The sequence below is a fragment of the Cebidichthys violaceus genome, unplaced genomic scaffold (assembly GCF_023349555.1).
Source record: "Cebidichthys violaceus isolate CVI_PGR_0920_01 unplaced genomic scaffold, fCebVio1.0.p SCAF_9, whole genome shotgun sequence".
In the NCBI taxonomy this organism is placed as follows: Eukaryota; Metazoa; Chordata; class Actinopteri; order Perciformes; family Stichaeidae; genus Cebidichthys; species Cebidichthys violaceus.
The window spans coordinates 12,577,937-12,605,361 of NW_027176975.1; the positions used below are offsets into that span (position 1 = coordinate 12,577,937).

The following is a 27,425-nucleotide window of genomic DNA, read 5'->3' on the forward strand; positions in this document are numbered from 1 at the left end:
ATTGGCCCAGTACAAATATGAATTTCTCCTTTGGCAATCCTGTTGTCCCTTAGCCATTGCACAAGCTGTCAAATCCTGTTTGCACTTGTCAACTCCGCTAAGCCACTGTCATTATTTGAACTACATCCATGTCCCAGAGTGTGTTTCTGTCATGTGAATGACTAAAGGGTCATTGGTGGGAGAACTTAATATGCACCCTGCTGTAGGTCCCATCATTGTGGCTTGAAGGACTTTGATCTTGATTTGACCTTATTTTCTATGACATGTGTACACTTGTTGAGTGGAGCGGGGGGGGGGGGGGGGGGGGGGGGGGGGGGGGGGGGGGGGGGTTGATGCTCTCTTATTAAGCTTTCCCCTGGCTGCCTCACAGTACCCTCCCTGGACCCTGCCTGGTGTATATTTTCCTGTTGTAATTATGATTGTCTGGCACCCTTAATTTAATGAATCACCACCATACTATTAATTTGTTTTGTCAGAATGTTGACTCTCGAAGCAATGCTGATTAAATAACTCATTTTTAAAACACATGCTAGATAGAACTGTCTTTCTTGCTCTTATGTTGTTAGATTGTGAAGGGACATTTATTGTGTGACATTTTTGTTTAGGTTGGTGTTAATCAATGCTATTAAAGCACAGTGAGAATCCAGTGTCTGAGTGCTACAACAACCGGACAGAGCAATGCTCCCCATCTGGGATCCTCTAAGGCGCAAGATTTGGAAGAGTCCGAAAGGGTTGTGTGATGATTAAAGAGGTATACTCAGTCTGTACAAACAGCTGTATAATATCCTCTGTGGCTCTGGAGGGAGAAAAACAGCCCAGATGATGTCATTAGGGTTATCTCAGCTTGGGCTTGAGACTTTAACAGAAAACTTGTGTTAAAAACTGGAGCTTTGAAAGATGTGGTCATTTAGGAGGCTCATGAAATACATTGGGTTGCATTGTGGGAAATGTATGATCCTAGTTTTTAGGAGCTTGACCCAAACTACGGACTCAAGTCAGAATATCTCGGCTTCTGCTGCTTAAATTTTGACCATTCTTTAAAAAATATGTCTCTTTGTGTTTCTACAGAAGCCCAGAACAGATAAATCATTTTCTTTATTTAAAACCAGAACACACATTAATCTGTAAATGTGCTAAGGTTAGCAAGCTGGCTAAGATTCGACTGCATTCTTTTGGCAAGATGTTCTAAAACCAATTAAGTGAAAGGTTATAAAGTAACAACAAAGAGCAGTGAGATATACAAATCATGAAGAGCAACTGTGAGCAGCAAAACATTGCAATAGGGGTGTCCCCTTAGTTTTGGGGTTAAACTAACTGACCATGAACCGCAAAGTAGGTGCAGCACACACAACAGAGCCTGTCTATGACTTTGTATCATTAAAGGACTGCAGACACCCATAAAAACACATGACATCACCCCCTTTTCAGTTGTGGCCATCGCTCTGCTTTAAGTGTTTCTGCAGGCTGCCTTTCACCTGTCACAGAGGAACAACAGCAGTGTGTGATTTGATTTACTGCCAAGTATATAGGCACAGACAAGCCTTCCCCTTTATTGTGTGAAAACACCTGGAGGGAGACCTGGTGGGTGAGACTGTATCCCTAGCAGAAAAGTCAAAATGAAATATGCTTCTAGCTGAGGGATAAAAATATGAACAAGCTCCAGCTGATATTTCATATAACAAATATGTACGCCATTCTGTAGACGTACACACAAAGACTGAAGGAAGGCTTTTGTGATCTGCAACAAACAGATATGTAATTGTCATCTTCCGCTATAAATCAGCTCTGTCCATTAAATAAATTCCCCTCTTTGGAGCGGCTGGGAACCTGGAAGATCCAGAACCGGATAATAGTGATTAGATTTAGACACAATCACAGCAGCAGCAGCAGTCCACAGGCTCCTTTGACAGTGCTTTATCAGAGTGGCCCAGAAACAGGAGTGCACGCAGGATTAGGTGAGGTACCACAGACGGGTATTTGCTGTTTGGAAGTTCCTGTCACCGATAATGTCGGCTTGGACCTGCGCTTCTGGGCTCAGGCTCAGGCTTCTCAAACGCTCAGAGGACGCCTGCAGAATAAGCCAAATGGACTGTGACACGGCTACTGAGCATGGCAACGCTGCCGGCTGAGCCAATGAAACAGAGCCTTGAGTCAGGGATGAATGCTGCTAGAAACTGTAAACAGATCACTCTCACCTTCACTTTGGCATAGACTGCCAGATTGAAATCAGCGTGAAATGGAAGGTTATAGAGGACTACAAAGAAAAACTCAAAAGAGTTTCACTCCAAAGTGAGGAAAGGAAGGCATCTATCATTTAAAAAAAATGAATGTAATGTGACCCCTGTGACAAACTCTTTGCTGTTCAATTGAAGAAAGGACACCTGTTTTAGACAAAATCACACCTCCTAAGAAGGATGTTTTCAATTTATCCATAACGTACAATTAAACCGCAATGGCGGATGTTGTTGATGGCAGAATGGTGCGTCGCTTAAATGTTGTAAGTCCTTTTCTTTTGTAAAGGGTGTACAGTTGGCTGAAAGAGATAAGAAAAGAAGCATTGAAGCACCTTTCCTTAGCATTTAGAGAAATTGACCAGCTCTTATCATGGCTGCCACTCGGACACTTCCAGGTCATTTAACTCAGGAACTTTCCTAAGCAAAAAAAGACTATTGGACCACAGCCCATGTCAAATGTTAAAATTTTTCCCTCTGGTAAATGTAACCAGAGAAAACTGAATAAACATACAAAAACAGAAAAGGTACTAGAGAGCGCAACACTTAGACTGCAATTTGCGGCGCCATTTTGAGAGTATAAGTCTATTTTTTTGCCTGTAACTTTTGAAAACATGTACAAATAAAGCACATGCTTATTATCCAGTGTGACACCTGAGCTAAGATGACGCGTCATGTTCACATCATCACCAATGAGTGAAGCCGGTCATAATAAACACCGTGTCAACACGCTGACACACACAGAGTCAGCGGAATGGCCAACTCCCTTCTTCTGCCTCCTTTTTGTCCGATATTTTCTATCTATCTGTGCAATACACCAACGGTGAGTGACCCTCCTGCTCTCCCTCCTTGACCGAAAAAATAATATGATGCACCTTTTTCACATTGTTATTTGTGTTAAGATTTGGCCCTGAAAAGGCTAGGTGATGCTTGGAGGAGAGGACACTTGTTTCTGAGCTGAAGGATTCTATCTGACTGTGAGGTGTGCTGATTTTCCTGGGCAGGAAAATGGTTGGGAAGTCCCTGATTGCTGGTCTGGTGGTCCTTCTGGTGGCTGCAGTGAGCCTGTTCCTGGGGGTGTTCATGGGCTTGGGGAAAAAAAACACGCCTCCCCCCTTGGACCACTTCTACTCAAAGGCTGCTGTGGCTGCTGATGCTGGAAAGTGTTCAGAAGTGGGGAGGTAAGAAGACGTTTGTTTTCCAAATGTGACAAACAGTTGTATGCTCTGTTTCCTGCATGTGAATATATGAGTGACAGCTTCTACCAAGTGTATTCTGGTCTTTTCAGGGACATTTTGAAGAAAAACGGTTCAGCCGTGGACGCTTCTATTGCTGCCTTGCTATGTGTCGGCCTTTTGAACGCTCACAGCATGGGCATCGGAGGAGGGCTCTTCTTTGTCATCTATGACGCTTCCACAGGTGAGTTACAACTTCTCAATGGATGATAACTGAGCAAAAACATAATCTGCAATTTGTCCTCATTTTATGCTGAACAGGGAAGGTGGAAACCATCGATGCGAGGGAGACGGCGCCCATGAACGCCACTGAGGACATGTTTGGCAACAACACCAAGCTTTCTCGTACAGGTAGCCTACTAGCCTTGAGCTGCTAGAGTATTTCCCAGGTACAGAGGAGAAAAAGATTAACTGTGTTCTGTAAAGATGTTGCAGCTACTGCAACTCCACTCTAATGTTGTATCAGAGCTAGAGAGGGATTTAGAGATGATAAATATTCTAGTCCCAAATCCACCCATCCAGCTCCTCTAGAATGTTAACAACTTTGCTATATCTTCTCCTTGTGTCTGCTGCTGGTTACATAACAATAAAAGAACACAAAAATCTGTATGTGCAGAACACTGGATCTATAGATGTTTTGTTGTCTCTTAGTACGCTGATCCTACAGTCAGACAGGGACCAGAAGGAAAGAGCTTGTGAATTTCAAAATTGTGGCTCTGCTGTTTCTACATGACAGGTGGATTGTCCATAGCCATTCCCGGGGAGATCCGTGGTTACGAGATGGCCCACAAGAGGCATGGCAGGCTGCCATGGAAGGACCTGTTTGAGCCCAGCATTGCTTTGGCTCGAGATGGCTTTCCTATAGGAAAAGCTTTGGCTCATGCCATCTCCAGGAGCAAAGATTCTATTCAAGGAGATGCCAACATGTGGTAAGGGTGAAGAGTTTAAACTGATTTGTGGCTTCACTAACTCTGCTGCTTTTTCTAATGACTGAATATATTGTTGTACAATAATGTATGCTGACAACGTAAAAGGAATAGTTAGATATTTTGGGCAATACACTTATTTTCTTTAAGCTAACATTGTCCCGGCTACAGCTACAATGGATGTATTACAAGAACTGGATACTGGACTCCAAGATGGCTGCCATTCATTTGAGTGAAAATTACTTTCAGAGCCGCAGGGGATGTTTTAGCTGCAGTACTGTGAGCGGCCACAGGAGCAAATTGGCAGCAAAGTTGATTCGCAGTTTCGTATCCACCTCTCTTAAAACATCCATGGTAGCTTCCAATTCAATGGACTACCATGTACTAGTAGTGGCTTTAATTTTCTACAGGTTCAAACACCTCAACAATTTAACTGGTTTCCTACTTTTTCTTTATTATCTTCCAGTGAGGTGTTTTGTGATTCTCAAAAAAACATACTGAGGGAAAACGATATTGTTAGATTTCCAAGGCTGGCCGACACTTACCAAAGAATAGCAGAAGAGGGGCCTGATGTGTTTTATAACGGCTCTATGGCACAAAGCATCGTTGAGGACATCCAGGCGGCAGGTCTTATGTTGTGTTATTGTTCATTATTGTATTAAAAAATTGTGAATACACTAATAACCAAACTACACACTACAGAACTCCAACTATTTATTAATTCTTCTAAGACTTAAATCATTAATTTGAGCATTATTCCTCATTTTAAATTCACACTACTGTGCCCGTTGCAGGAGGCATTATCTCCCTGGATGATTTGTTGGAGTACCAACCTGTGCTGAATGAGAACCCTCTGAAGCTGAACGTTGGGGAATACACCATGCATGTCCCAGACGCCCCCTCCAGTGGCCCTGTACTGGCACTCATACTGAACATAGTGGATGGTGAGCAGCCTGGCCAAGTGCTTGTTGTGAAGCCATGTGGAAGAAAGGATGTCAGGTTTCCCCAGGTCGTCCCTGGATTGTTTCTCCGCCTGTTTTGGAAGCAGGAAACAGAGATGCGACTCAGTTCTGCTTGCCAAATTTAATTCACCATCAACACCCCATCTGTTCAGGCCGAGAATCTTTAGTCATGCTTTAAACAAAAAGTGGCATCATTAATTTCAAATGAGGGATAAGATTTAATGTGTTCATAAATGAATCTGGAGGAACATGGTGCCATATTCATATGGCTGAAAGGATTTGTGTTGCTATTTGAATAGAGAATTCATAGTTTAATGACCTGCCACCGACTGAAACGGGTGTTTAGCACAATGATGGAGAAGATTCATTACCTGATTAGACAAAGACAATGTGATTCTTCACACAGTGCAGACATGTTTTTCCTGTGGATGTTTTGCAGGGTACAACTTCACCGGCACAAGTGTTTCTACAGCAGAAAAAAAGACTCTGACGTACCATCGAATCGTAGAGGCTTTCCGTTTTGCTTATGCCAAGAGGAGCAGACTCGGGGACCCACGTTATCTCAATATTACCGATGTAAGACGTTATTATTATTACACGTCAATCATTTTCTTTAGAGCTTTCTAACTTCACTGTATACTCCGTATGATCACAGCTGTCTCTTGCTAGCCACTGGGCAATTCTATAGGTGCGGGTGTGAAATCCCTTGTGCCTTTATTTAGTCCTGATTTGAGAAGATTAAGATAGTGTTTGCTGTATTGTTACAAAGGCCAGGAAGAGTGCTAAGCTATTGTTTACCATTTGTAATTTTCACGTGATGAGCTTCTCCTCTGGGACTGACTTGTTTTGCTCCCCTCAGCTCATTCTAAACATGACTTCAGACTACTTTGCTGATGGCATAAGGAGTAAAATTACAGATGACACAACCCACCCAGACAGCTACTACGAGCCGGACTACTTTGTCCCAGACAACCACGGGACGGCTCACCTGTCAGTCATAGCTGAGGATGGAAGCGCCGTGGCAGCCACCAGCACCATAAATTTATAGTAAGAAGTCAAACTCTCAGACAAACATTTACTGAACCTGCCTGTCAGGCAGATTATTGTTGATTATTGATCACTCATTAAAAAGCTGTTTTATTTCCCCAGCTTTGGTTCCAAAGTCATGTCTCGATCAACTGGAATAATTTTTAACGATGAAATGGACGACTTCAGCTCTCCGTACATGACCAACGGGTTTGGAATCCCTCCTTCACCGAACAATTTCATTCAACCAGGTGTGGCTGGACTGAGTTATCACAGTTGTATTACTACAACCCCCAGTTTCGGTTATGACTTTTGGACACATGTCTGTGTTGATGGATAGCAATGTTTTTCGAAATTAAACCCCTTGTTTCCACAATGACAAAAGAGGATGACCCTCCCTCTAGTGAGGAGGATGCAGAGGTGATGCTTACACCATCCTTTCACTTGTTCCTGCATTTGTCATTGTCAGGAACTCTGATAGCTGTAGCTCACTAACAGCATCCTCTCACTGTGACTCACTGCAGTTCTTTGTTTACAATCATATTTGAAAAATGTGTCAAATTAACGTGGCAGTTTTTAGCTGTGCAAATTCTGCACGTGGACTATCAAACCACAAGGAAAAAAGTAAACATTTATCAATCAAGCAGTCGCAGCCACATTCTGTTTATCTGTTGCAGGCAAGAGGCCTCTGTCTTCCATGTGTCCTACTATCATCTTTGACAAAGACAACAAAGTGAAAATGGTTGTAGGAGCATCTGGGGGCACAAAAATTACCACAGCCACCGCCTTAGTAAGTCCGATTCATTCACAGATGTCATCTCCACCCGGCGGCCCACACAGTCAGGTATTTGAAACTAAATGTCAATTTTTTTCTGCCTGACACAGGTCATCCTGAACTCCTTGTTCTTCAACTATGACCTAAAGAAAGCTGTGACAGAGCCGCGAGTTCACAATCAGCTCAACCCAAATATGACAGTAGTGGAGCAGGGCTTTGAAAAGGTGGGTCACCCATTGAGACATATGATGCAAAACAACATTTGGAACATATGGAATGGCTTAACAGCTGTTAAAGAGTCATTACACAGGCTACTCATTTGACTACAAGACTGCAATTTTTAAAAAGCATACCATGTGTTTATTTTTGATTGATTTCCTACGGCACAGGCAACCATTCATTTCAATTCATGTCAAAAATAAACTTGCAGACTTGAAACTTGAGAGAATAATACTTTCACTTAATAGGTATTTATTTGTCTTAGTTTCTCAGATTGTATTCAGGATTCTAGAAGTAACAACAAAGAGCAATCCCAACTCTCATCTGGATTATTACGAGGGATTTTTCATACCACTTTTCCATGTCTGACATGATAGAGATACCGCAACCTTGAAAATCAGCCGATACAAATCAGATACTCCTCTTTTAAAAAAACCCTCGCTTCAACAACTAAGCTGTTAATAATACATTTGTATTGATGCACTTTGCATCTAAAACATAGTATTCTCAAAAGGAAGGAAGAAATACAGAGCCCACATTACTCAGTTAATGCAATACTGATGCTTCTTTTTTAGTTCTTTTTTTTCATACACTGAACTTTGAGCAGCATTTTTGATTGGTCAGCACCATTCAAAATGAAATTTAAAGCAACATTTTTTGCAAAAGTTTAAATGGGACGACATATCCATACTAAATGTAATGACAACCCTTCCAATAGCTGTTTAGATATTTGACTAAAAAACACAAATCTCCATCTTTTGTTGCCGCTATATGAAATGTAAGAGAATCAGCAAAGTCATCAGGATACATCCTCTCGGCACCATGAATGTCTGTACAGTTTTAGTCATGCTGCTAGTATGACAACCAATAATTAGAAAGAATAAAAAAGATTAAGTGTTTTCTTTGATAGATTACCCATATCAACCAAGTTTCAGATTCATGCAAGTTGATTTTCATAGTGTGCTGGCTGCCAGAAAGGTAGGAAATAATTGCACAGACTTGTGGCACATAGCCGACATTAGAAAACAATCAGAAATGCATTATTAATGGCTAGAATGTATTGACCTCTATCATGGACCAGTAAAACCATAACCTCCTGCAAAAGACTCTATATATGTTTGTGTATGTGTAATGGTTATACCATGGCAGAGTGTTCTGGAGGGTCTGGTCCAGAAGAACCATGTAACACAGCTGCTGCCGACTCCAGACTCCGTGGTCCAAGCGGTGGTGCGGCAGGGAGAGCGTCTCTGTGCAGAGTCCGACCCCAGGAAAGGTGGCTATCCAGCAGGATACTGACCGTGACTTCAGGACCTTCTCTGCTCCCCTCAGTCTGGACAGTCTCCTCAAAGACACTCGGATAGAGCCACAATACAAAAAGGTGCCTGCACTAAAGACTCAGAAGAAGCAGTGTTTAAGCTATGGAAACACAGCCACCACTTACTTTTACACAAACATGGGAAATGACCAAAACCTCTTTTACTCAGACTCCATTATTCAGCATTACTTTTTATCTTTTTGGGCATCATTTGAGTTTGGAAGTAAAATAAGAGGTTGTACCTAGTTTGACTCCTGTTTCATCACCATTGTGTACTGGTGACGTTTTGGGAACACCCAAAACACAATCTTCTTTATACGATAGACCTATTTTATGTATGACATGGTATTCAACAATAAAGTAAGCATCAATAATTAGGCAAATAAGAAAAGTTTGATCACTATGCATTTTCAGGTAAGAATCCGTGTGGTTGTAGGTTGTCCATGTAGTACTTTCATCTATTTTATTGTCAAACTGGTGACAAACCATCAATTAAAAACTAGACCCATGAAACAATTAAAAAATAAGGACACCTCAGAATGTTTGCCTGTTTCTACCCAAATCTTTCTCCTGGTGTAAGTTGATCCTGAAACGAACATTTAGAGGAAACTGCACGTGCTGTTTTCTACCGCGACTCTATAGTGAAACTATTACTCTTGAATTGTAAATGTTTAATATCGAGTAGAGGTTAAGTTAATGTATAGTGTAATCTGAAAAATACATTTGCAGATATATTTTTCTAAACATGCATTGTTCTTGTGCCATGTTTGTTGCCATGCTTGTTATTAAACATTTTGAACAAAGATGTTATATTTGACCACACAGACCCTGTGGGTATTTCTGTTACTGGAATATTAGGCATGAAATCACTATATACTATCTTTTCTTTTAGTTTGTGGCTGGTCAGATTTTGTTATTTAGTGTTTATACTGAAACTCATGTATTGTGGAAATAACATATTAATACATTTAATCCAGGGCACATCCAGTAAAAACAGAAAAGCAGCTGGCACAGTGAATGTTTGGCATTTTTGACTGATTCAAAAAATTTTCAATTATAAAATTTGTTGCATAATTCTTTGTATCGACTTATTTATCAGCGCACTGTTTCAGCACTAAAACGTACACAATTGGAAGGGCCTGCGCAGAAAGGGAAAAATATATATATGTATCCGCTCCATGATTCAGATTTGCTCCGAAATGTAATGGGTTCTTCCTTGACCCATGCTACACGGTTTCACAAAGTTTCATGAAATCAGGCAAGTAGTTTTTCCGTAATTCTGTTGACAAGTAAACAAAGCAAACCAAAAACATAACACATTTGTTGAGGTAATGAATAAAGTTTTTTTTTTTATACTGAGGTTCAATTACGGTAAAAGGAGGTAAACAAAACGTGAGCAGGACTCGGGACCGACCCTGTTTTACTTTCAATGTCCAGTGAGTTTCAATCAGTATTCAGTAAATATCTCCACTCATGTGTGCCCTTTGAGAAAATGAAAAACAAAGTACCAGTTTCCTTTGGCAAAAACCAAAGAGTTTTCTGCTGCATCAAAAGCACTTTGTAACCAGCAGCGTCAAATTATGCCTTTTGCTTTAAAGGTTTAGTGCAACTCGATGGACAACAATTAGTGGTTTGGATCCCATTTCAGCAAATTATACCCTCAACATAAAGACTCTTTGGGTAAAAGCAGAAACTATGTTGACATGCACTCCTTTTACAAACTACACTCCTGAACCGATCCTGTGAACTGGCCCTCACAATGTTAGTTGTAATCAAGAGACACATGTAAAAACAGGTATTATATTGTCCAGTGCCTGAAGCAACATCACAACAAGCAACAGTGAAAAGACCTCATTTGTGAGCGCTGGATGCATTACGTAACTCTGCGGGATATTTACATTGAAAACAGGCCTGCTTTTACTATGCACAACTGTAATTTGTTTACGCTGTAACTGACACAAAGACAAACATGGTATTTTAACTTCCTGCACAGACGGTAAACAGAGAGAAATGTTCTGTCACCACAGGTCCCGAGGGATGCAGTCAGAAACCCCACCTTAGATATGGTTGTGCAAGAACACATGTACAACTTTAAATACAACTGAACCCATTACTAAACTTTACCATAGAGATGTTCCCACAGCAGATCCCATACGCTTCCCACACCATTATTCCTACACTTGTGTGGGATTAACCAAAAACAAAATAAGATGAAACAAGTTGTTTATTTTCCAAAAAGAAGTGCAGTGAGTGATGGTTTACATGCCCGTCAAGACACCTAAATGTAATGTCAGCCAGAAATCGTTCTCTCAAACCGTGTCAGACGTAAGTGCAATACAGATACAGTATCTGGTGTTATGTCATCACGAGCGCTATTACATTATAAATGTGAGCATGATTTCCTCCTCCGGATTCCAGCTTCATCTGTATTCTTCTGGCGAAATGTGAATCATCCAGCCAACTGAAACATTCATCTTGTAGCTAACTGTGATATTACCCTCATTCATCAAAAGGTGGAGGCTAAATCAGCACGGCTGTGACAGCTCCTGATAAACCTTCGACATTTCTACCGCGCTGTTAGAAGGCATGTTATGTCTGTCTGACAAACCTGGACTGTTGCTGTGGTTGAAGTAATGAACAACATGTTCCGTTCGTCATCACGCCATCATTTGAATCTGTACCCGATCCCAAGTGAAGAGACAACTGATCTATTGTTGCTCTACCCGTTACACAGCCTTCTTTATGACTACCTTCATTATCCTCTCTAAATATTAGCCAGGCATTGCGTGCAGAGTTCCACATTGCTTAAATATTTACAAATGAAATATTTGAGTGCCGACAGAGCAGGAAAGATCTTCGTCCCCATCTAGTGGTAAACCGCAGTGACTCAACTCGGCAGAGTCCTTTCCAGAAGCCAAGATTACTCTAGTGTGTTGTTTGACAGGGAGCAGTTAGAGTCGCATGGAGACCGGTGGTGCTGGCGATTGCAGCTCCTGGTCCAGCAGTCGGAAGAGCATGGCACTTTTGTTGCACTGCGAGGTTTGTCCCAGAGAACGATGGAGCTGAGCCTGCAGGTAGTGGACGTCCCGCAGCCGCTCCTTACAGTTCAGCTTAGAGAAATATGCTGCCGCCTCATTTAGCGTATCAACAGCCAAAACAGCCAAATGCAAATCTGCAGGGAGACAATGAACAGCAGTGTGTAAATAGCTAGGGTTCAGTGTGCGGTGGTGGGCGGTGTGTGTGAGTGGGGGGTGGGTTATAGAGGTTGTTACCTGCTTGCCCTTGTCCGTTTGGCCTGAACCCAGCCACTGCCATCTGACAGCGGGCAGTTAGCAGCAAGGCTCGGCCCTTGTCCATGACTGATCCATGGGCCAGAACAGGCTCAATGGCTTCATGCAGAACACTCAGAGCGTGCTCAGGAACCCCCAACATCAGCTGCAGAAAGGAGAGAAAACTAAAACAGTAAAGAAACCACGAGCCATACTGCAAAAAAAAGGCTTTGGGGATTTGCATGTATGACAGCCGTAGCAGTGTTTGAGTAATTGACCTGAGTGAAGGCCAGGTGGAGGATGGTCTCTGAAGCCAGGGACTGTAGGTGGTGCTGTCTAGCCAGAGCCAAGGCCTGCAGGAGGAGAGGAAGAGCTGTGGAGAAGCCAGACGACTCCCAGTGGAGCTCAGCGGTAGAAAGCATAACTCTGTATGAGACATAAACAGGCAGTGATGTAGACCAGAAAAGAAACGGTGGCTCACAACGATCCCCTGATGACATTAAATATTTATGGGAGCCCTAAAATAGGTGAGTCAATTAAATTCCACAAAGAAAAAAAAATTAGGAGTTTAGGTGAGTTGACTCTACAATCTAGGAAAGAAATAATCAAGGTATCAGAAATAATTAAGTGTCTATCTACCTGATGACCACCTCGGTACATTTAGTCTTCTCACAGTGCACCTGCAGCCGCTGTAAGATGTTGTATGCCTCAGTGCTCCGGTTGAGAGCCTTCAGAACTTGAGCTTTCCTATCAGCAAACATTATGTTACAGGTCCAACACAAATTAAACATGTGTGAGACAACCATTGTTAAGATCAGAAGTGCGATGACGTTACCTGTAGAGACCTTCTGTTTTGTTTAAGGCAGAGATCGCTGTCACTAATGGCTCTGCCAAATGGTACTTCCCTTCGTTCATGTGTCTTTCAAACTGGATTTTCAGATCACACAGCATCCAGAGCTGATTCGGAGAAATAGGTTCACAAAAAACAATTACTTGTTGAATATTTCCTATCATGAAGAATGCTCATATCATGCATCACAGAAAACAAGTCTCCCCCTCAAAACCCAGTCAAATATATGTATGTATAAATATATATATTTTAGCATGTAAGCCTGTTTTACAGCAGCCATTTTGACATAGCAAGGTAAACACAGTTGCAACTGATACAATGCATAACGGTGCCATTCTATTGAGTGTGTCACAGCCATCCCAGTGAGCAAGCATTCACAAAACCTGGCCCACCTTAATGGAACGGGGCCATAATTAATATTATTAGTTATTCCTGTGTTTACCCTGAAGTGACATGTCAAAAGGGCTTCTGTGAAAAGTGCTTATTACAACATTTCACTTTTAAAACCAGCAAATCTCCAGTTCAGGTTGTTATACTACATAACTAAACGAGGTATTAGCTAATTGCAATCATGATGATCTTGTTTACTTATATAGGTCACATAGAGGCATCAGTATTAAAGTGACACTGTTTCATAACCATTTCAACGTTCCTCACAGTAACTTTAAAGGTACTACATTTGTAAATTATTGATAGAACGAACCTTAGCATGCTGTGAGTGAGGAGGAAACTGTTCTTTTAGATGCTGGAGAATCTCTGAAACGGCAAAGTACCGGCCCTGCAACAAAAGCAAACAATATACGTGTTGAACTCTGTAGACTTCATCGATGTTTATTACCTTTGCACAATAGTGGGTCAACTGACTAATGGGTTACGCAGCAGCGGGGCAGGAAGCAGACGGACGAGATCAATTTAAATGTATTACCTGCTCGGCGTGCAGCTCGGCCAGGTGGCACAGAGCCACAGCGAACGCCTCTGTGTTGTTCTGCTGGACCCCAAAGTTGACTGGCTCCAGACTGCTCATGTTGAGAAGCAGCTGGGCTTGCTGCAGAGCCATGGTGCTGCACAAGACACGGGCACATACTGTAAAGGACTTAGAGAGAAAAAATGCTGGTCATGCAGATTTGAGTGATTTATTTTCACACCTAAACTTGTGGTTTTTCATGATTTTTGCCCATTAGACTGTGTTTTGCAGAGATGATTTAATAAGAATGAGGAGAAGGTTGTGTGCTGGCGTGCGGCCTATTGTCAGTAACAGTGAACACAACTGACAGCTATGTGTTGGGGTGGCGAGCTGAAGAGCCTGACCTTTTGCCGTACATCCTCCATATGGACGTAGTCTGAGCCAAGCTGATCTCGATCAGCTCCGACAGACTGTGCTTCCAGTGCAGGATGTCCGTGTCCTTCAGTGCGTCCATCAGTTTGTGGGCCGTCTTACCTTGTGTTGCCCCCTGCTGGACCAACGACTGAATGCCCAGAGATGCCAAGTACTACAGCAGGGAGGATTATCAATCAGTGAGGTGCATCGCACATGTCAAAGATCAGGTTTAGCTATGTACAATTATGCACTACATGTTGTTTTTATGCATGTGTGGCAAGCTGGGTTTTCATTTTAAACCTTTCTTTTCATTTTCTAATGCGAGGTGCAACAGACTTCTTTATCTAATGCCCACTGTAGCCCAGCTGTACATATTGTATGGTTACATAAAGGACACCACTGTTACAGTGGTTCCTGTTTGCATTAGCTCAGTTTTGACATCAGAGTTTCGATGTACAACACTCCTACTCGATTGTTAAATTATCTACTTTAAAGTGAAAATGTGGTCCTTACAGCCAAAGTGCAAAACATTGAATCACATGATTGGTCCTCAGAAAGCAGCTGCCTCATATTAGCATAATGCTAATTACTAAGAGTACAGTTCACTGAATCAGGTATTTTCAAGCATTTCTGCTCATTCAAAATGTATACAGGTAAGCATTGCAACACACTTGATAACTTAGGAGAGGGAAAAAGAGATATTTAGATTTTGCTTGCTTTGTGCAGTTTTGAGGCCAAACTTAAGATTGCAGCATTTTGTATTAGGAGTTTGGCAAACGGAAACTGTTGTAAAAAGTGAACCAAGGCAATTAAAAAATAACGAAAAAAATAAAACAGCTATAGCCACTTTAAAATATGCATTCTTATTTCATGTTGCACTCACTGGCAGGCAGAAATGGGCAGCCATTTTCACTGAATCCTCAGTTAACACAGTGCTGTCAGATCCCTTCATTTGTTCCAGCGTGTAGAGCCAACTCTGATGTAGGGCACAAAGAGATGGGCAGAAAAATCTAAAGCACACTCATAATAAATTCAGACATGACGAACCACCGATCACCATAAAACAGCGACATTAAATTAATTATAAGAGTAGAAAAAAGTATTTTACCAAACAGTGCTGCAAGCACACATGATCATTGGACTCCTGGGCGATGCGGATAGCTTCCTGTAGAGCCAGATCAGCCTGCTGACTGAGGGGAAAAAAAGTGAGAACAGCTATAATGTAAGCCATGATATATACGGATACTCGTAAGTAGAAACTTGTCCCATCTGCTCAGACACCATAATACTCACTAGTGGCCAAAGCGACAGTGCAGGCTTGCCAGGTTGAGAGCGGCGTAGCGGAGACTTCGGCCGTAGCCCTCATCCCCGTTGCTCTTTCCCTCATTTCCAGACAAGATGAGGCGGTCAAAATAATGTAAGAGACTATGGGCTGAGAGGAAGATGTCCTGGACTCTCATGTTGTTCAGGTAGTTTAAATAATGCTGATGAGAGAGGAAAAAAACCCCACAAATCTAATGAAAAAGATATCCTCCCCCTCTGGCAGACTTGTTAATATTGTAGGGAAAGTTAAGTGGATGGAGCTCACCGCCTCAGCAAAATCCGGGTTAAATTTCAGCATGTTGTTGAGCTCTTCCTGCAGTGCAGCAGGCTTTAGAGCTTTGTTCTCATCGTTCTTCAGAAGATATGCCTGCAGCAAAAAGAGGTTTTCAATAACCGTAAAAGCCCCAAAAGCACATCTATGTTTGACACAGGATGCATTTGGTTAATTTGATTTACCTTTAGTGTCAAATCTGCTGGTTTGAACAAGATGGCGTTAACGCAATTCAATACAGTTCCTTGATTTAAAAACTCACCTGTCTTGCAAGAAAGTACTCTGCTTGTTTCTGTGACAGGGGACCTCTGCTTGGAGTGTTGTCATTTCTAGAGCGGAGCCAAAATAACACACAAGATCGCCCTTGTTGCATTAACATCAACACAAAAGTCGTTCCATGGTTTAAATGTTTAGTGTACACAAAGTAACTAAACTATTTAATAAAAGTAGTAGGTGCAGACAATGAAAACAAACTTTCAAGGTGAGGTTGAAACACTCAGGTTTTGTCCCTTGAAAGTAAAATATGTTTCAACAACCCAAATGATTTGATCCTGTAACAGCATCACTAACCGAAGCTCTGACTCATGAAGTGGGGTGTCCAACTCCTCTCGGTCTATTCTGTCACCTACAGTATCCTCAGTGCTGGTGAGGTCCATGTCGGAGTCGATAGAGACCAGCGCTGGCAAACTCAGCTGCCCATCGGTAGGCTTGGCGTAGTGACTGTGGTAGTAGTGCTGCAGGGACTTGTACAACTTGTAGACCTGACTGAAAGACAGCTTGTTGTATGCCAGAAGCATGTGCCTCATAAAAAGCCCTAAAACAATCAAACAAACATAAATGAGACGACACATAGCTTAATGCTAGTCTTCTTCACGAATAAGACATTTCAGGAGTTCAAATCCTACTTTAAGAGCATTTCAAATCTTGTGTACTACTCACCTACAACACTGGTTTTATAAGCCTCAGAATCAAAAGCAGTGAATGGAGTGGGAAGAGTGGAAAAGAAGTACTCCATGTCTTTGAGCTCTCCGTCTGCCATTTCATGCAGCCTTTGAAAAGCAAAAACAATGGCCTCAACAACTAGACATGCCAATATTTTAACACTATTGCGATATTGTTCTCTCTGGGACCTTTGTTATTATGTCAGTAGATGTCATCGCAAAGCTTACCTGAGTTTGACAGCATATGCAGTCTGAGGGCAACATTCCTCCACAGTCTTCAGGAATTGGCCAAGAGTCAGGTCTGGACCCTGATAACCACACATGAGACAGGAGATACAACTCTGAAACAGCTGCTACAACACCACGTTTACAAGATAGCGACATTAATAAAACTAACCTGCTGCAAGGGTAGGATGAGTTTGTTCAGTCGTCTTCTCTCTGGCAGTGTGATTTTGGACGCAGTCATGTCGTACAGAAGCGCCAGGACAGATATTTTATACGGAGTCACCCAGTCTTTGATACCAAAGACGTTAGCATGGACCACTCCGTTCGTCATCATGGGGTTGAAATATAAACTCTCATGCACACTCGCCATTTTGACAGCTAGTGTTATGCTACGGCGAAGAAAGAATCCACTTCTGTGGTACACTGAGTCAACATTTAGTGGAAATAAAAGTCAAACTCATCCAGCAGTAACGTTAGCTAGCTAGCACGTAAGCTAGCGTATCAAGTTTCTTTAGATAAAACTCCTAAAAGATGTCAATACTACAAAAACAAGTAGCGTCGGATAATTTGCAGATACGATATCTTACTGACAGCGAACGCTCACTTTTGTCTTGTCAGTTACTTTGGTTTATTTTAAACATGATGACAGAAATTGCCTCTTTGCTTTCAAACCGCCCTCCTTCTGTCCCCTTAAAAACACGTCATAAAGAGGCGGTACTTTTTTCATTAAACTTTATTTTCAGGTTTCAAGCTACAGTCTTTGGTTTGGGACAACAATAACAAAGAGATGGAAATAACGATAGCAATACACGTGTTAAAGTGCCGATTTTCTGCTTTTATAAGTCGATACAGTCGGATTTGAGCTCACCATACCCACGGTCACTCACAGTTAATACACATTTAGTTTGAAAGTCTTCACCGGAAGTGGTTACACTATTATTTCTGCCTTGACCATGGCAGCTGTGGTAACCGTGCAGAAGTGGAGTTCATACAGTCTATGATACAATCCTAAATCTTAATTGCTCTTCAGTGGTCACAATGCGTAACTTTTTAAAATTAAACCTATCTATCTATCTATCTATCTATCTATCTATCTATCTATCTAGCTATCCATCTAGTTTTGAATAACTTGACACTTTATATTCGCTGGATGCCAGAAGCATAGACAGCATAATATAAAAAATACATATGTGAGAAGAGCTTTTGGATGTAACCAACAGTCACAATGTGTAACTAAAACTCCATATTTGAAAAGAGTTTTTTAATTTTTTTTTTACCAAAACTAATAGTTTGTGTCAACCTCGTTGACACAACAAGGTTGTTGTTGACGCGATTTCCCCGTGTGTTCATCCCTCGTCATATATCTGTGGTCGTTGTCACAAGAGGGCAGAACGTTCTCGTTATTTAAAGATACTCATGCCAACCGTTATCTCCAGCAGCGTCAAGGTGAGACAAATACATCCATGAGATAGACCCCTTGAGGTAGACACAATAAGTAATACTTCCAGTGAATGGAGCTATTTTATGTTAGCCTGTGGTGAAGTTACACATTATGACCACCAGAGAGGGCAGTGTCTTATTTGGCAGATGGCTCACAGTCCTGGGGACATCAGAGCAGGATCTCGGCCAGAGAGAGCTCAGGGTGTTTCTTCCATAGACTGTACTTACTTTGGGTCACTAACAGGATACTATAACATCCAAAATATGTGTCAGGCACATCTGTTGAGGTAAACATGTGAATAACTACAAATCACCTGACAATATCTGGATGTTTTTGTTTGATTTTACAGTAAATAAAGACATTTTCACCAGTGGTTTACCTAATGAAAATTGAACCCTGAAGCTCGCCAGTTTTATAGTTTATTTCAACCTATTTATCTCCACTGCGTTTCACAATAACATCTCATATGTTGTGCTGTATCGGTTATATGAAGTTCTTCCAGACAGGGTTTCCCAGGTAACTGATGAGAATGTCCTGGACTGACATGTTACCAAGCTGTGGGTGGAGAGAAAACACTTTGTGGCTGATTTACTCTCAGGGGCTGAAAACATTGATTCATAATAGCTCAAAGGGAAAAGCATTGTCAGATAATGTCAGGATCATGTCTGTCAGCTTGTTTTGGAGAATGGAAAAAATCATTAAATGCATCATTATATATATATATATATATATATATATATATATATATATATATATATATATATACAGTTGTGGTCAAAAGTTTACATACACTTGTAAAGAACATAATGTCATGGCTCTCTTGAGTTTCCAGTTATTTCTACAACTCTGATTTTTCTCTGATAGAGTGATTGGAACAGATACTTCTTTGTCACAAAAAACATTCATGAAGTTTGGTTCTTTCATGACTTTATTATGGGTTAACAGAAAAAGTGACAAAATCTGCTGGGTCAAAAATATACATACAGCAACATGAATTAGCAATTTTGGTGACTTAGAAAGTTGTGTCAATGAAATGAGCTTCATAGCATGGCCTCTTAACTTCTTGTGAGTGATTATGAGTGACTACAGCTGGTGACTTCTCTGAGGCCATTTAAATAGGGCTCATTCGATACAAACGCCCACAAACGCTACAATGGGAAAGTCAAAGGAGCTCAGCATGGATCTGAAAAAGCGAATCATTGACTTGAACAAGTCAGGAAAGTCACTTGGAGTCATTTCAAAGCAGCTGCAGGTCCCAAGAGCAACAGTGCAAACAATTGTTTGTAAGTGTAAAGTGCATGGCACTGTTTTGTCACTGCCACGATCAGGAAGAAAACGCAAGCTATCACCTGCTGCTGAGAGAAAATTGGTCAGGAGGGTGAAGAGTCAACCGAGAACCACCAAAAAGCAGATCTGCCAAGAATTAGAAGCTGCTGGAACACAGGTGTCAGTGTCCACAGTCAAGCGTGTTTTGCATCTCCATGGACTGAGAGGCTGCCGTGCAAGAAGGAAGCCCTTGCTCCAAAAGCGGCACCTTAAGGCTCGACTGAAGTTTGCTGCTGATCACATGGACAAAGATAAGACCTTCTGGAGGAAAGTTCTGTGGTCAGACGAAACAAAAATCGAGCTGTTTGGCCACAATGCCCAGCAAGATGTTTGGAGGAGAAAAGGTGAGGCCTTTAACCCCAAGAACACCATGCCTACCGTCAAGCACGGTGGTGGTAGTATTATGCTGTTTTGCTGCCAATGGAACTGGTGCTTTACAGAGAGTAAATGGGATAATGAAGAAGGAGGATTACCTTCAAATTCTTCAGGATAACCTAAAATCATCAGCCCGAAGGTTGGGTCTTGGGCGCAGTTGGGTGTTCCAACAGGACAATGACCCCAAACACACATCAAAAGTGGTAATGGAATGGCTAAATCAGGCTAGAATTAGGGTTTTAGAATGGCCTTCCCAAAGTCCTGACTTAAATCCCATTGAGAACATGTGGACAATGCTGAAGAAACAAGTCCATGTCAGAAAGCCATCAAATTTAACTGAACTGCACCAATTCTGTCAAGAGGAGTGGTCAAAGATTCAACGAGAAGCTTGCCAGAAGCTTGTGGATGGCTACCAAAAGCGCCTAATTAAAGTGAAAATGGCCAAGGGACATGTAACCAAATATTAGCACTGCTGTATGTATATTTTTGACCCAGCAGATTTGATCACTTTTTCTGTTAACCCATAATAAAGTCATGAAAGAACCAAACTTCATGAATGTTTTTTGTGACAAAGAAGTATCTGTTCCAATCACTCTATCAGAGAAAAATCAGAGTGGTAGAAATAACGGGGAAACTCAAGAGAGCCATGACATTATGTTCTTTACAAGTGTATGTAAACTTTTGACCACAACTGTATATATAAGGAAACGTAGATTCCTGACTTGATGTCATTTACATGAATAATGTGTATCTATCAGGAGTCAACATGATCTCACTAACTGTTGTATTGTGAGTTTAACAGGAAACAAATATGTCTTCATAAGTCTTACTTTAAATTGTCTGTATCAATAATGTGTTTGTTATTGGTTTCGGGTTGGGGAAAATTAAGCATCATTATTGGACAGGCTGGGAACATGAACAGGTTGTTTTGGGAGAAGATGACTCTTACAGTACAATAGGCAACTTTATCCAGAAGATGGCAGTATTGAACTAGCAGGTCATACAGTGTGGTTCAAAATTGATTTCATCAGGAACAGGTTTGAGAGGGATAAGAGACAGTGCAAACAAAGTGGCCCCCTGTACACCCACTATCATCCACCCCTCTCTCTCTCTCTCTCTCTCTCTCTCTCTCTCTCTCTCTCTCTGGGTGAGGTGAAGTTAGATGGTGCACAATAACACCTGTCAGAGCTGATTTCTTTGAAAAACTTAAATAAATTGACTGTAAATTCCTCTGTCAATACATGAGTCACTGTAAGCTAACATTACCAACTTTATGACTGCACAGTTTGTAGGACTTGTTATTCAAAGGATCAGCTCAAATAAACTTGTGTGTCGTGTCTTGTGTGTTATTTGTTAGCTTCTAGGTTCGTGACCAATGACAAAAGAAACTGTTTGCTATGACGTAAATCCATCCATCCAGCTAAAATGTTGACATCATAGAGTTTCACTGAACTATGCCCATAACAAATCCCAATATTAAAGGGTAACTCTGGAATCTTTCACAAAAAAATGCTGTTCCCAGTAGTAAAAGCAACATAGGGTCCAGGTTGAAAAATACCAAAGTTACCCATCAAAGTGCATTGTTTGAAATTCAGAGCATATCTTTGATTGAGGGATTGCCTCCACATGGCTCTTGACATGGCGGCGGATGAGTCTGCAGCTAGCAGCTAATGGTGCTAACAGCGTGACCAGTGCAAACAATGGCAACTGTGCTGACAGATCTTAAAGTGTTAACCTTCTGTGATAATGCCCTTGTAAGCACAGTGCAGAGCGGCAGCCATTTGGGGCATGTAGGCACACAGGGACTGAAAAGCATGCACGGCTGGATCAACCACATAAACTAAGCCAAGAGAAGCTCGGATAACAACACACACAGGAGACGTTCTCTGTTTACTCCACTATATCGTTACACAAATAGTTGTGTGCTGCTTTATTTATGCTCAAGATTTTGATTTTAGCATTTTAAAGTTATTTTATCCAAAATGTATTCACAACGTTGCCCACAATGATTTGCTCTCAACAATAATAATCTATGGCTGAAAATGTCTTAAACCTCAAATTGTAGTAACCATCACAGGAAAACATATCTATTCAAAGTAAGAATAGAAAAGCTTAACTTAATATTTATTATGAAATCTATAAAGAGAAAGTTTGTATTTATAATTTGTAGCTAAGAAATGTGAGGAGGTCCTTCTTCTCTGATATCATCGCCAAAACAATAATAATGCACATTCCTTGTTTGCTACTGTTGACAGGCTAACAAACCCTTCTGTGTCATTGCCCGCTGACTTTCTAAGGCCTGCAATGAATTTGCCTCTTTCACTGAAAAGCACGCAATCAATCATTACCTCCATATCAAGTATAGGGTATGCATTGTATCCACCTAAAATCAAATCAAATATCATGACACAATTTTATTTGATCAACCATAAAAACCTGGAGGACATTATACAACATCGGAAGTCCTCTTCCTGCTGCCTTGATTTTCTACCAACAGGCTTTTTAAAAAACATGTTTCAAAATTGCATGACCTCAGCTCTTTTACAAATTGTGAACATCTCTTCGGCATCGTTCCACAGGCTCTAAAAACTGCAGTCATCAAGCCACTCTTAGAACAATTGAGATGTGTCACTAATGAACAATTATAGGCCAAAACCTCAGTTTTTTAGTAAAATTACTGAAAAAGCTGTTTTTCAACAGCCTAACAACTTATTGACACTAAAAAACTGAGTTGATGCCTTCCAATCAGGTTTTCAGCCATAGCTCGGAGACCGCTGGTGTTCAAGTCTTCAATGACATACACCTAAACACAGACAGTGTTTAGACAGTGAATTATAGTCATACCATAACATATGACTAGACAGACTGGGATACTGGGTGGGACTTTATGGTACAGTACTTCACCTTTTTTTAATCATACCTATAGGACAGTGACTACTTTGTCTAATAACATGCAGAGTTCCCCAAGTCTCCATTCAGGAACCTCTTCTGTTTAACATCTAACCCTCTACTGACTCAGATCATGGAAATTTTAACTAAATAAGTTACAACAATCATACAGATGACCCACACATTTGTATAATCACCTGGGGACTATGTTCCAATACGAGCATTGAGTATGTGCTCCAATACGAGCATTGAGTATGTGCTCCAATACGAGCATTGAGTATGTGCTCCAATACGAGCATTGAGTATGTGCTCCAATACGAGCATTGAGTATGTGCATTGAACAAACAATTGCTTGTGTCAGAATTTTCTTCAATTAAACAAAGATAAAACAGAACACTAGATTCGACTTCTGTAATGGTGTCTTTACAGGTCTCCCAAAAAAAATGGGATTAGACAGCTGCAGCTGATTCATAACGCTGCTGCTCAAGTCCTCACTAAGACCAAGAGTGTCGAGATGCAGGGAGCAACACATGCAAGACATATGCAGCATATTCAGACGCTCAGATATAAAGAAAATCCTTTAATTAAGTAAAAAGCTTTCAAGCCAAGAGTGCAAAAAGCAGGCAGGAACAGCAGGCAGATTACAGGTGAACTACAGACTAAATACACAAGGAAAGGAGGGAGATAACGAGGGACAGGTGGAACTCATAAGAGCGGGGCAGACAATCACACAGATCAATCAATAAACAAAGGCAGGAAGAGAAACAGGACAAGACCATTTGTCCTGACTTTCAAACTAAAACAGGAAACAAACTTTGACCATGACAAAAAAAGTGGATTACATCACTCCAGTTCTGAAGTCTTCATGGGTTTCTGTCGGTCAAAGAATTGATTTTAAAATACAAGCTCTGAATGGTTTAGGGCCAAAACACATTTCTTATATTCTGCTATATCATGAACTATCCAGACCTCTCAGGTCGTCTGGAACAAGTATCACTTCTTTTATATCAAGGCTGAGGACTCTTCTGTTTGTATTATACAGTATTCTTGTATTTTATACTAGTATTAATCTAATTGAGCTTGTTTTTTTACTTTCTATTCTCTTGGATTTAATTGAATTTAAATGTTTTGTACTGTATTTCTTTTTCAGTTTGTCTTTTGATGTTTTATGTAAAGTGCTTTATATTTCCTTGTTGCTGAAATGTGCTCATTAGAACATTTATTTAAGCTCTTAACTGAATGTCATTCATATCTACAGTATATACAGTAATACATAAGCCCAGTAGCAGATCAGTGTCAAACTATGAACAGCGTAGCTATATATCACCTTTTAACTACAAAGTAAGTACTATTGACAAAGCTATATTGAGACATTGTGAGGGCACACGTAGTTTTATATTTTCTCTAATGGCTGGAACTTACTTACTTTACAACCTACTTTTCTCTATTCATTAACATCATGTCTGTTTCTAAAGAAGATGCCGACTGTTATCTAAACCACCTTTCTGTATATTCCCTTTAGACTAAAACTCGTCCTCCATTTTCCTGCGGATATTAATAGAAAGTCAGTAACACCGCTTTGGCCCCGGCCAATCTTGCTCTGCCTTGGATCAGGGCCTTATTAATTAACATATTGAACAGCACGGTTTTCAAAAGGTCATTTATGCTACTCTTTGCAATCCAAGGATTTCTCATAAAGTACAGTAGTCTCACATCAAGACAGTGATGTCTTTACAGGCTTTCTTTTCTTGAAAATGGCATATACCACATGCTCCTTCTTTTCAAGTACAAGTAGACTCAGTCTGAGTGGGCTTTCATGTTGTGACACCTTTTAATCATCATGATATCAAAATGGGATGATTGCATTTTTCTCCTGCCTCTCTGTTGTTTTGCTTTGACTCTTCAGCGTGTGGAATAGATTATCAGAGATAAACTTATTGTGCCTCGTGTGAGAAACGACAGACCTCTGTGTACACTGACCCTGACTCAGCTTCCCGCTGCTTACTCAGTGTCTCTAAATGGATTAAGTTGTCAGTTGGACAGCCCATCTGAGATTTTTAATATCCAGCCTGAGGTATATCAAGCAACCGTCTGCCAAATGGTATCAGAGGGATTTACTTGGATTTTATTGCAACTTTCTCTCTCTCTCCTCCTTTTCTCGTCTAAGATATGGTCATGCCCTCTATGATTCCTTGAGGGTATTTCATCTGTACATTAATAACACATTGAGGAGAGCAAGTTAAAAATATATTCCGCAAACTCCAGAGTGAATATTACATTTCATTACTGCAATTCATGGCATATGAGAGGTAGAGAAATGTTTTACATCTTGGCTGGTTTAAATTGTCATTGTGTTGTTTCCACCCAACCAAAAAGAAGAAAAAAACAGATAAGAATGAAAAAGAAACACAGGAGACTCTTGAGGATTTTAATGGATTTGGGAGACACAAGCTCATTGGAGCGTAAATGACACCCACCTCTCCATGTATGGAATAACTGCCCATTTCAGCCTCTTTGCAGGGATTCAATCTCTTTGAATGGACCTTGACTTCCTCTATCCATAGTGCTAAAGTAATGTCCACAGTGCTGAGATTTAAACAGTTTAGAATAGAACGAAGGCTGTGACAGTGCATTTGGACCTATTTCACCACATCAGGTATCCACAGAGAGAAACAGCCAGTGTGTGGATTTCCTTCACTGGGAACTGTGTTTGGTTTGTTGAGTCTGTTTATTTGTGCTTTTGTGTGTATTTGTGCGTGTGCTTATGTGTGTGAGTGGGTATTTTTATTTTTATACCACAAAAATATCTTTAAACTGTTGCTGCTGGTCATGACAGAGCCATAAACCAAAAGGCCTGAATACAACATCCGTAGAAAAGTTTTCAACTCTAGATATCATAGTTATTTGGTTTTAAGCCGAGGGATATGATTTGCCCGGATTATTAGACGCATTACATAATGCCTTAAAATCCAAACGAAATATAGAAATCTGTCTTGTGAAATAACCAAAACTACTTGGGCAAACACAATATGCTCATATAAAGAAGCTGATTAACATAGTACATTTCTTCAATAACTTTGGAGAACGTGTTCCTCGAAAATTGTTGATTTATATGCTCCCCTGTAATTTACAACATAGCAGAGGGTACTTTTTTATATGTTTACATGTTGACAACCTACCGTGTTAAAAAAAAGTTTTCGAGGTTATGCTAGTAGGTAATTGATTTAGTTCATTGGAGCAATGAGACAGTTTCCCGGGAACATTCTACAAAATTCCTTTTATAGGGCCACTATGAGGCTCATTAAGTGAAGGGTTTCCACATAGTTTTTAAGGTAAGTCTTTAGTCCAACTTAGGTAGACAGGTGTGTAGGAAAATTTAAATATGTTAATGGAGGCAAAAATCAACACAGTTTGATGGACTGACACTAACTACATGTCTTCAGTAGATGGTGGAGAAGCATTACACACAGCGATGTATCTGTCAAAGTGACTGGAACTGAGGAAATAAGACATACTGCAGGCAAATCATATGAAGCTTTTCAGGTCCACAGAACACAGCTATTTGCAATAGTCTAGTTTGTTTTTAATCCACTGTGAATTTTTCTCACATGCAATATCTCAAGGACACTTTTATCTGCTCCCACCCACAGATCTGCACTATCCTTGTCTTGCAACGCTCAAGGTAATTTATTTAATACATTGCAAAATCATTTATCATTTTTAAGGAGTGACAGGAACAAGGCAGCCGCAGCAAAAGCTACATGGTTCTTGTTGGTAATAAAAGAACTTTGAGTCTGATTAGTATCTCCTGCCTTGCAGTTTTAAAAGCATTGGGGGAAAATAAACATCAGAGATCCTTGCTATGCAGCCATGGCAACTCAGGCATTGACGGTAGTCTCTCTCAGGAATGTGGTTGGCTGGTTTCAAAATGACTGAGGCTTTGACAAGCTTCTCACTGTTGGAAGCTTAGCTCAGCTTTTATTTTGAACTGACAGCATCACATGCATAACATGAACAACTTGTATAGTTTCTTCTACTTTCAAACATAAAAAAAAAGTAGAATCTTTTAAGGTTTTTTGTTTTACTAAAATCTAGTCTGTAATCTGAAATATCCCTTCAGTAGAAATATGTAATATGTATCTTCACGCCTGCTAAAAATGTTGGCGAATATGGCCCTCGATCAATTTTTCTAGATATCAACGCTCATGCTGCTCCCATTGTCCTTATGTCAGGATGACATACCGTCTCACCTGTCCAATTTCAAGTTGACCCATCGGATATCATTATGGGTGGCCGACAACCGTGAAACTGTCAAAGAATAATTGATGTCATGGAATGGGTATTGTTGAAGCCATTCATCATCTGATCGCTCCCAACTTACCTTTTTTATGATAGAACATTAAGGATATAGTAAAGCAGCAGCATCCAACCTAAGTCTCTCCGCAGAAATGCCTGCTGTAATTGTAAAGTATGCCGTTAAAAAAGCAATTTTGTATGGCATGTTCTAT

At 40.7% G+C, this 27,425-nt stretch overlaps 2 protein-coding genes across 3 annotated transcripts; one reads left to right on the plus strand and one right to left on the minus strand.

Moving 5' to 3' along the window:
• Nucleotides 1-2,905: 2,905 nt before the first annotated feature.
• ggt1a (gamma-glutamyltransferase 1a) lies at nucleotides 2,906-8,670 on the plus strand. 2 transcript variants are annotated; one of them, XM_068703705.1, is made up of 13 exons: nucleotides 2,906-3,054; nucleotides 3,236-3,412; nucleotides 3,520-3,650; nucleotides 3,728-3,817; nucleotides 4,203-4,395; nucleotides 4,859-5,019; nucleotides 5,187-5,336; nucleotides 5,794-5,930; nucleotides 6,214-6,401; nucleotides 6,504-6,631; nucleotides 7,058-7,170; nucleotides 7,266-7,379; nucleotides 8,524-8,670. In XM_068703705.1, the coding sequence occupies exons 1-13, from the start codon at nucleotides 2,906-2,908 to the stop codon at nucleotides 8,668-8,670; spliced, it is 1,878 nt and encodes a 625-aa protein (XP_068559806.1). The 2 variants fall into 2 exon arrangements, with proteins under 2 accessions (XP_068559806.1, XP_068559807.1); XM_068703706.1 differs by lacking the exons at nucleotides 2,906-3,054; nucleotides 3,236-3,412; nucleotides 3,520-3,650; ... (3 more) ...; nucleotides 5,187-5,336; nucleotides 5,794-5,930 and having other exon boundaries at nucleotides 6,226-6,401; nucleotides 7,058-7,224.
• A 2,225-nt stretch (nucleotides 8,671-10,895) lies between these two features.
• Nucleotides 10,896-17,570, minus strand: anapc5 (anaphase promoting complex subunit 5). The gene is made up of 17 exons (XM_068703966.1): nucleotides 17,059-17,570; nucleotides 16,890-16,969; nucleotides 16,660-16,769; nucleotides 16,291-16,534; nucleotides 15,983-16,049; nucleotides 15,715-15,816; nucleotides 15,420-15,610; nucleotides 15,235-15,316; nucleotides 15,010-15,102; nucleotides 14,117-14,298; nucleotides 13,734-13,869; nucleotides 13,512-13,586; nucleotides 12,794-12,915; nucleotides 12,598-12,705; nucleotides 12,237-12,384; nucleotides 11,962-12,124; nucleotides 10,896-11,861 (listed from the first exon to the last, which is right to left on the minus strand). The coding sequence occupies exons 1-17, from the start codon at nucleotides 17,254-17,256 to the stop codon at nucleotides 11,641-11,643; spliced, it is 2,322 nt and encodes a 773-aa protein (XP_068560067.1). The 5' UTR covers nucleotides 17,257-17,570; the 3' UTR covers nucleotides 10,896-11,640.
• Nucleotides 17,571-27,425: the final 9,855 nt, after the last annotated feature.